Raw genomic sequence first — 10,684 nt, forward strand, 5'->3', positions numbered from 1 at the left:
CCCCCCTTTACATCAGGAGTCTTCTTCATTACAAAAGCTCCCCCTTGACATCAGGAGGAAATCAAGGCACCCCTGAGGAAGCCAGAAGACACCCTGGTTTAGGAAGGCTGGTCTATATAATCATTAAACCGTTTTACCTGCAGTTACTACAACACACGTTAACCCATAGTGCTCTGTGAGTTGCGCTGCAGTGGTATTCAAGCACATACCATGCGCAACAAAGCAAAAGGCATGCCCCATGTGCCACAGGGCACACAATTGTCAAAAGGATCTCAGTGAAAATCCACTTTTATTTAAAACATTGATATAACAACACAAGCCATTCTGTAATTTGCTGCTAATGCAAAAATTACCTTTTATTTTAATCTGCAGCTCTCTGTGATTTTCAAAACTGGCAAATAATTCAAATGAAACTGATTGGCTCACTTGTTTTCCCAATGTTCTTATTACAACACTGGGACCAATTGTGTCACTATAACAGACAGACCCAACACGTGGAATCCTTGCAATATAAGTAGCAGGAAAGGAGAGGGTTTGTTTGCTTTTTTAACAAAAGTGGAGTTACACTGTAGCTTATTATATGGCCCCTGTTACAGATTTTCATTGTCCATTTCAAGTGTAGCCTTTTCCTTTTTAAGTTACTCATGAAGTAGCAGTGCAAAGTTTCTTGTACTAAACAATGTAGAGGTCTGCTGTAACTTAGATTAAAGGAGAACTATGGGGTTAAGGCTTTTCCCCACAGTTCTCCTTAGGGTAACGGGAGGACACAAACTAGAGTCCTCCCGTCACCCTAGGCTCAGTATACCGCAAGCTACAGCAAGACGCCGCAGTATACAGCGAGCGGCTGCTTGAGTTAAAGCAGAAGCTCAGAACAGTGTTGAATACAGTGGTGTCAACTATTTTAATAACGTTTAGCCAGTGTTGTAATACATGCAGCCCTTTCAGACAGCATAGACAGGTTGTTGACCTCTCCACTTTTGCCAGTTGCTGAGCTGGCAAAAGTGCACATCCTACTTTTAACAGACAGTAAACACAATCATATGCATCATAAAAGGATTTAGGCTGCAGTTGTTTCTGCGTTTGCCCCTGTACAGTCCATGGAATTTTTTGTTTTGTTTTTGTAAGGTCCGTGATGTGTGCATCGAAGACAAACTTCCCCCCTGAACAAAAAAAGTGAACCATGAACTCACAGCACACAAAAAAAAAAAAAAGTGCACAAGGGTGCTTTGGACCTCCTCTAATGGGGAAGGGCCTTGAATTCCTGAACCCCCCTCGGCGCAAGGCTCCTGACAGGGACAAGAACGACTTAGGTCCACCTACCCGAAGGCCGGCGGACCCCAATCCTCAGGGACTGCCGAAACAAGTCCCACAAGTACTGGGTGGGGGCTTTCCCAAAAAAAAGACCCCCAAATGGAGGAGGCAGGGGAGCCCATAGAGGTCACAGAACCTCCTCCCCAACTACAGGATGGGCCCCAAAGGTACTCGCACCCTCCGTCTTCTGTGAAGTAAAAAAAGTGCACAATCGTGCAAACAAAAAAAGAAGTGCACAACATTTTGGGTGCCATTTATAAATATTGGCACTTCAAGCACAACACACGCTTTACTATGTCGCCCAGAAGAAGGGACCCTGCGTGGCCCCGAAACGTTGGCTGTTTGACTCATGTGACGATTGAATAAAAAGTGCTTTACTTCTTGCACATATCGAGTGCTGGTGACTTCTATTATGGACACGCTTTACACACACACACACACACACACACAAAGTGTGCATAGGGCCTATGACCTTTAGCAAAAACAAGCCATTTTGTTATTCCACTGGCATTAGAAACACTTTATTGCTCCTCAAATGAGTTCAGTATCTTTTGGTCGTGAAACTGTTACAATGCATTCGGCTTTTACCGGTAAATGATGTCTGAGTAATATTTCTGATGTCACAGACACGTTGTGTCTACACTCAAGAGAGAGGCAATAAAAATCACATCTCTATGGTAACATCACTAGACTGTGACAGAATAATATGGTGTAGCCTAGCAACTGGAATAAAGATTTCAGCATTTCTAAAAAAAACAAACAGGACTTTCCGCTGGACTTTTCATTTTGGGAGGTTTGAAGAAAACAGGAATTTGACCTGCACAGGCTTCTGCAGTTGCAGGCGCTGATCCTTACAGAATATATCATTTAAAATAAATAGCAGAGAGATTAAGGTGCTAACCAGAACGTAAACAGCTGCAAATATTTCACCGCCTGTACAGGTTAGTAAATGATTAGAAGACTTCACATTGTTACCACCCTAAAGAAACTACTACAGTTTTCTAACAAGCAGTTAAAGTGTATTTCTACTTTTGCAGGCAAATTTCAGAAAACCCCTATGTTTTTTCTGTGTTCCCATTCACACAGCATATTGAAAAATAATTATAAAACATTTCTTACCGTTCAAGTTGTTTCTTTGGAGCAGGCTTTTGGGCAGACTGCAAGCTACTCCCTACAATTTCAAAGTTAAAGTGGAGGGACAAAGTTAGGACAGACTGAGTATCCCTCATTACCCTACAATGTCGAATCCAAGCCACAAGAACTGTATCCCTGTTCAGTACAAGATCACAAGGGACAGAGCAGTCTGCAACAGCAGTCTATCTACTAGCTTGGAGGAGGGAGAAAGGAGGAAAGAGAGCAGGGGATTGGCTTGCATTGTTGTGTCTGTTTGTGGAGATATACACACAGCTTACTAGCACACACAAGGGTGGCTCCATAGGACCCAACAAGGGAAATGAGTCACCCTACAACAGGCTATCATGGACAGTGCTCATGGGAGCAGCTGATTCTGCAAGCAACAAACCTATAAACATCAAGGAGCAGCATCCCAAGTGATTTGCTCAGCAATTGAAATAGCTTAAAACCGTTTGACTAGTAGTATTAAACTCTCAAACTTTTTTTTTCAAAAATGAATCCAGATCAAACAAATATACATCCCCTGGCAAAGTATTCATTTACATTTTTCCCAAACACTTACAGCCATCATGTTTCCAAACATTGGCTCCAAGTTCCTAAGCTCAGCTTTCCTGAACTTCCTGTCCAGTACAAGATCATAAGAAACAGAGAAAACTCAGGCAGCTGTCCATATACTAGCTTGGAGAAGGGAGGGAGGAAGGAGGAATGAGAAATGGGGAGCAGGGGGAGGGGAGTGGGTTGCCATGCCTGCTTGTGTGTTATTAGAGACACACACAGCTTACTAGCACACACAGGGGTGGCTGCATAAGACCCAGCAAGGGAAAGGAGCCAACCTAAAACAGGATATCAGGGGCAGTGCTCACGTGACCAGCTGATTCTGCAGGAAACTAAAAGTTTTAACCATCAAGAAGCAGTGTCCATTGTAAGTGATTTAATCAGCATCGAAATAGCTTAAAACATTTTTACTTTAATATCACTTTAGGGCCTCATTCACACTTACCGATCGCATAAGTCTCATGAATTCCTTAGCAATTGTCCGCAGGTAATGTGCAAATACATGTGAACTTCAGCTGTTTACACTGTACCCCCCCTTATTTGCAGCTGATTGCACGAGTGATTGGATAGTCACTGTTCGGCCAACAATTTTCACGTGGCTCAGTATATTTTGGCCAATTCAGCAAGAATAGGCTGCAATTTGAGCCGTGTAAGTCTAGCATAAGTAGCAACTTGCAGTCTTTTATATAATAACATCCCTTCCTGTTAAAACAATTTGATGTTAATTGGGCTTTTTTTTCACTTAAAATGTGTGTTTTGCATTCCCATACGAGTCTATAGGAATGCAAACCCCACTTGAAGAAGGTCAAATTCAGGACAGAAGGAGATCAACTGCAGGTCAAATACACCTGTCAATGAACTCCCAAGCCCAAAGCCACTTAACACAGGCCCTTATGAACATTATAATATAGGCACTACTAGGACCTAGGTCTAATTAGAAGGATGAAAAGGTTTTTAAACTAAATGTGTGGCCGCAAATAAAGTATTGTTTGAGAAACATAACTGCTGCCAGCCCATACTTTTTGATTACATGCACCCCAGGGATCAAATCCAGGACATGCACTACATTTTTATTACCTGCTTGCGACTCCCCCAGTCATTCCTTAACTATCTGCTGTGAAGATGTTTCAAACTGTGTGTACAGCTACAGTGTCTCTGTAAAAAAATATCTTCTGCTATGTCTAAGTAAATCACTTAGCAAGGGGCATCCTTACAAAGCTTGCCAGAAATAGTCCCTCTGCCTTTCGGCCTGGCCTACTTGCTCTCTGATTTCTGCAATGCCTATGCCAAAGTCCTAAACTGAAAGTGCAGATACACATATCTGGGTCAACAAATTTTACGGAAATGAACATGTGTGGTGACATGTTCTGTTCAGGAAGGGGACGCACTGGGGTCCCAGCGTGCATTCTAGATTGCTGGGCCCCCAGTGCGTCCCCGCACCTTATGAGGAGGAGTAGGCTACCTCCAGGTACACCGGCACGCAATTTATCGACTGCATTAATATGCTCACACTTGGAGACTCGTATACATAGAGTTAGGACCACACTTTGCAGAGGTGCCTTGGCGCGGCAGTGTGGCTTCAACATATTTTTGGCCAAAAGTTTGTGCAACTAAAACCTCTAATTTTAACGCATACTGTTGACTGGGCAATTTGTTTGGTTGCAGGCTGGCTGGCAGGTTGAGGCTGGGGATTTTTTGTGTTTTGTAATGTTCTGTTCAGGAACCTTCCTTTTTCCTCATATCCATTTAACATTTGAAACTTTTAGGCTCTGACTATCAGTTGGTATCTGGGAGACTATACACACAGTTATTCAAACCCAAAACTGATATTGTAGTTATGGGTATGGACCAGCAATTTAAATCACCCACCAGTTTCTCATACTGGTTTGGAAAATCCTCTTGCATAACGTCATAAAAAAAAGTGGTCACTGGCTTGTGGCTGGGCTCTGAAGTCATTTATTTATTCTACAACTGCCCTGAAAAGTTAAGTAGAGTTGACCTCCCTGGAGGAATACTCCCTCAACTAAAACTAAGCCAATCAGCTCCATATACTAACCAATAACCTCCAACAACAGTCTAATTACAAACATGTGCAAACCAGAAAGTATGCTTTGTTCATTCCGATTCATTTTTGAATATGTTCAAACAAACATCTCTTCACTCTCTTTAGCTTCATATGCATTCAGCAATTCAAACTAAGTATTACAATCTGTAGGACATTTTAGGGCTTTGTGCACACATAAACAAACAATGAATACAATGTAATTTTACAGTAAAGCCAAAACTTTTTTGGGGGGGGTTTGGATAAGTATGGGATGGTTAAAACACCTGTCAGCTTTTTGTGTCCCATTGGAGAGACAACAAGGTGCAAGAGGTAATATCGCCAAATAATCCCCTCAGAGAGTTGTCACCCACTGAGTGTCCTCACTGGAAGGTTTCTGCTCTATTCCTGTTCCAGTGACAACTCAAACTTTTGGTTTCCCCCCTCTTTCTGTCCCAGTGACAATGGTCACTAGGACACATAGAGATGGTGAATCGTCCCAGTACGGACATATACAGCAATGTAAACTTTACAGTGATTCTAATCCTTCCCTACTCAATCCATTAGTTTAAAAAAAGGGTTTTCGCTTTAGATATACTTTAATTTTAAACATATAGTTTCTAAAGCAAGCAAAATACTTTCTTGTATTATACGGGGTCTAGATTCCAGAGATGGAGACATAATCCTGCCCGTGTACAAAGCATTAGTAAGACCTCATCTGGAATATGCAGTTCAGTTTTGGGCACCAAACTGGAGAAAGTGCAGCGAAGGGCGACTAAACCCATAAGAGGCATGGAGGAGCTCAGCTATGAGGAAAGATTAGCTGACCTGAATTTGTTCTCTCTGGAGAGGAGGCAATTAAGAGGGGACATAATCACCATGTATAAATACATAAATGGTCCATATAAAGAGCTTGGTGCCAAATTATTCACTTTAAGGTCACTGCAAAGGAACTCGATGGACTTGTGTCTTTTTTCAGCCTGACTAACTATGTCACTATATAGGTGTTGTTTTGTTGGACTGAGCAGCGTGTGTGTATATATACATGACTGGAACTGTAGGTGCTGGAGGGCCAGGTTGAAGCACTGCCAAGATGGTAGATTTTTGTGGGCTTCATCAAAGATGATAATTAGGGATGCACCGATATATATCGGGCGCCGAAAAACATATCGGCCAAAAATGGCACTTTTGGCATAATGCCGAAAGTGCCATTTTCTGGCCGATACAGCGGTGCATCCAGCCTATTCTCTCCTCCTCGCTGTGCGCTGCTCTGTGCCCCAGCGGGCAGGAGAGAAATTGTGACAGGCGGCCGAGCATTGCGAGAGGAGAGTGCGGTGAGCGGCCAGTGTCTCTCCTCCCACAGATCGGCAGAGCGGTGTGTGGGCGGAGACAGCCCACGCTGTCACAGCAGGCTGAGCTCCACTCGCTCAGCCTGCTGTGAGTCAGGTTGGAGAGCAGTACAAACACTCAGTGACCACTGAGTGTTTGTACATAATTGAGGACAGAGTATGTGTACTATATCCTCAATTATGAATGAATGGGAGTGATCTATATCACTGCCTGTTCATTCATGAATGTAAATATAGTAAACACACTGAGGGGAATGTATCAAAACTGGAGCAGACAAAATCTGGAACAGTTGTCCATGACAATCAATCAGCTTCTCTCGTCAGTTTGTTCAGTTAATATTTGAAAATGAAAGAGAGATGCTGATTGGTTGTCATGCACAGCTGCTCCCGTTTTTGTCTGCTCCAGTTTTGATAAATTCCCCCCACTATGTTCTCATGTTATAAATGAACTGGAACACTCAGTATAGAGGATTCCTGTTAATTTATAAGAGGGGCTGCAGAAAAAGAGATCGAGGACGCTGTGTCCTCAATCTCTTTTTCTATTTTTAAAGGGAAATATCAGGGGGCTGTTTAGACCCCCAATATTTCCCTGAGGCCCCTTAAAGTAAAGTAAAAAATTAAAATATATAATAAAAAATGAATAAAAATAAATATAAAAAATTAAAAAGTTTATAAAAAATAAAATATTTGAAAAATTCGAAAAAGTTAAAATAAAAAACATTTTTGGTTTCAGTTTCGGCCTGACATTTTTTTTTCATTTCGGTTTTGTTTCGGTTTTGAAATTTTCATTTCGGTGCTCCTCTAATGAAAATAATCAAGAACGGCCATGAAAACACACTCAATGTGGCCCCTAAGCAGTTAATAGGCAGCTGCAAAGAAACAGTATTAAAAAAACCAGAAAAGGACTGTAAACAAGCCTCTCTCAGTGTGAATGATAACACTATGATATTTTAAGAACTGCCAAATGCTTCTGCCAAAGAATCTGTTTTCTAGATAACTGTTCCTCGAGGAAGATATGCCAGGCAGAAAATCCTCTCCTGCATAAGTCTACGTGTTAGTGTGTGTTTTGTACACATTTTGTACAAGTTTTACATGAACAACATGTATGACTTTCAGACTCAGGAATATCTGAATAACACTAGATTCAGACACCGAGCACACAGATTTGTAGAAAATGTCCTTACATAGCTAAATTTACAGAAGTATGTCAGTGTCTCCTGATGTCATGGCAGATGGAAATCACTTTATCATCACAGACTCCAATCCAATTAGCTCAATGGCCTTGTGTCAGCTTCAGAGTAACTTATTTCTCGATCTATATATAGATTGGCTGTAGAAAACGAGCTTAAAGAAGAACTCCGGGCATAATTATTCTTAAATCTTGCAGTGGGGCTACCCCCATACTGCAAGGGTTAAGTGCTCGTCCCAGGGATTAAAATAGTAAAGATATACTCACCTGGACCTCGGAGCCGGCTGGCTGCTACTCCAGTCCCTGCCACCTATCTCCTCCTCTGCTCCAGTGATAGTATGTGCCTCAGGGTCCACACAGTGTATAGAACGTGATGACTCACAGGATCCTATACCAATGGAGCAGGGGGCGGGGCAAGGCGGCAGGGACTAGTCTAACAGCCAGCCAACTTCAGGGGAGTATAACTTTTTTTATGTTCCTCCCAAAATTAAAATGAGCACTTAACCCTTGTAGTGCAGGTTAGGAGTAATTATACCCGGAAATGAGCACTTAACCCTTGTAGTGCAGGTTAGGAGTAATTATACCCGGAAATGAGCACTTAACCCTTGTAGTGCAGGTTAGGAGTAATTATACCAGAAATCTGCAGACAGACTTGTATACCGCAATAAAGGAGCAGGTTTGCATGGCAACCAATCAGCTTCTCTGTCTCATTTTCAAATCTTACCTGAGCAAACCGAAGAGAGATGCTGATTGGTTGCCATGGGCAACTGTTCCAGATTCTGCCTGCTCCAGTTTTGATAAATTCCCCCCAATATATCTTCCTTGGAGGACATATTGTTGTATGTTACATAGTGATGTAGTTACAGTACATGGTTGAACTAAAAAAAACACTAAGAATGCCATAGGCTGAAATAACAGCAACAACACATTCAGTTTTATATATTTGTTTGAATAGATAAGAAAATATATTTGAGGAAAACAAAAGACAAGGATATAAGAAATCTCTTCAACTCCAGTCAATATTCTGGTCAACAAACTAATAGAAGGATTCATTCTTGCAAACGACGATTCACATACACAGCCTGGTAGTCATAAGATATATAACCAGTGCGAATTCCAGTCAGATTGTGATATTTAGGCAGTGTTAGGTGTCAAAACACGGGCAATATGGAACATGTACAAACATAGGAAGTACTCGTCACCCACAGAGATTTTTTGAAAAGGTTAGAACAGCTTCAAGACCAATTTATAATCCCATTACTAAGTGTGCGTCAAATGTTTAGTCAGGAAGAAGAGTCACGGCATGCCGCGATCATGAGGTTGACCTTTCCCTCGCCTCCCATTGTTCTAAACTCAGCATAAATATGTTGTTATTAAAGGAGAACTATGGGGTCAGTGATTTTCCCCATAGTTCTCCCCCGGGTCCCAGGAGGACACAAACTAGCGTTCTCCCGTGACCCAAAGCTCAGTATACCGCGAGCTACAGCTCACGGTATACTGAGACCGCTGCAGCCGGGACGGATCCCGACATTACTGTCTGGATCCACCCAGCTGCATGATTGACAGCTGGCTCTGCCTATCTAGAGGCAGAGCCAGCTGTACCCGCCCCCTCCCCCATCCGTTCCGCCAGTCAGCGCTGGAGGATCGGACAGGGGAGGGGGGGAATCCCTGCAGGGAGCCGTGAGTAACAGTCATGGCTCTCTGCAGGGGCAGAATCGAGAAGTGAGCGAGCGAAGGTATGTGTTCGCTCACTTCCCGATCTATTGAGCAGACGTGCGACAGTTTAATTGGCACACATCGGCTCGAACTATGAGGCTGAGTGATTTTCACTCACCTCATAGTCCTCCTTTAATGACTAATTCGGTATCCCTTTACAGTACAAAAACTGCATTCAAGTTTTACCAAACTTGGGAATATGATTTATAATGGCTGCATTGGTTCCATTATTGTGGCAAAATGGCCCAGATATCTCTTTCCCCCTATAGACAAACAGAGCCAAGTCACCACTTATCTGATCAGCAATTTGCATGAATAGATTTTCTTTATATAATATTTGACCTAAAACGTAACATTTTATGAAATAAGGAGTTTATGTTATTAAAAATAAAGTTACCTAGACTTGTTTTGTGAGATTTTCTAAATAGCTATAATTGACGTTGACATTAAACTGATCAGCTATGACTGCCAAGGACACTCACCCTATTGAGCTGTTCCAAGAGTCTTTGGTTTTGATCTGATAATTCCTGGACCACTGTGCATTTCTCCCGATCGGCCTCTCTCAAATGCACCTGCTGCTTCTCCAGCTCTTCCTGTAGCTGTTTTACATCAATCTCCAGCTCAGACACTCGCCCTTCCCATTCTCCCTCACGATTATCAAATCGTCTCTTCAATTCATGCTTCTCTTGCTCCAGATGCTATTAAAATAAATACATCAGAATTGAGTACATGGTTTCATGACATTAATAATAATACTTATTTACTAACCTATTTACGCAGATAAGGGCAAAACGACCCCAAAAAATTAGTACTGATGTCCATACAGCAATTTTTTTTAAAGCATACATGCACGTTTACATAATACAATGCATCTTTTTTTCTGTGGAAAGAAAATGAGGATAAATGTATGGTGAAATGAAGCTAACTATCCTCAACATCAAAGTTCAGCTGTGTAACCAGCACCGGGACAATACCAGGGAAATCACAGTGCTTGCTATGGGCAAAAACAAAGACATCTGCTTTTTGCTCTATTTCCATACACCAGCACCAATGACTTTTAAGTAACTGAACACATGGGTGTCGTGCTTTGTTTCCTCAGCATTTGTAGAACATGGAATAGCTATAGTTAGCTGCTTTGTTACACACCTTCATTACATCTACAAAGCCTCTACTTTAGATAAACTGGCCATGCACTGTTGGAATTTCAGCTGATTCATAGGAATTGACAGAAATTCTTACAGTGGGTGACCCGGCGAGTTTCCTCAAAAGTCAATTGCTCAACTGAATAAGCTGGGCTGAAAATTGTTGGCCTGCAGCCGATTGGATGCAGATACTGCTTGGGTATTCTGACAGTGGAGGGGGCTGGGTGTCAGAATACAATAACCTGGT

General features: G+C 42.1%; 1 protein-coding gene across 1 annotated transcript in view; it reads right to left on the reverse strand.

The window, feature by feature from the left end:
• Positions 1–10,684, reverse strand: part of LOC108800406 (bicaudal D-related protein 1-like) — a 26,086-nt gene that overhangs the window by 11,732 nt on the left and 3,670 nt on the right. The window contains exon 2 of the mRNA XM_018572390.1: positions 9,778–9,993. Coding sequence (XP_018427892.1) covers positions 9,778–9,993 — 216 coding nt within the window. The remainder of the gene's footprint in view (positions 1–9,777; positions 9,994–10,684) is intronic.

This window comes from Nanorana parkeri, unplaced genomic scaffold (assembly GCF_000935625.1).
Source record: "Nanorana parkeri isolate BGI_ZX_2015 unplaced genomic scaffold, ASM93562v1 scaffold2016, whole genome shotgun sequence".
NCBI classification, from domain to species: Eukaryota; Metazoa; Chordata; class Amphibia; order Anura; family Dicroglossidae; genus Nanorana; species Nanorana parkeri.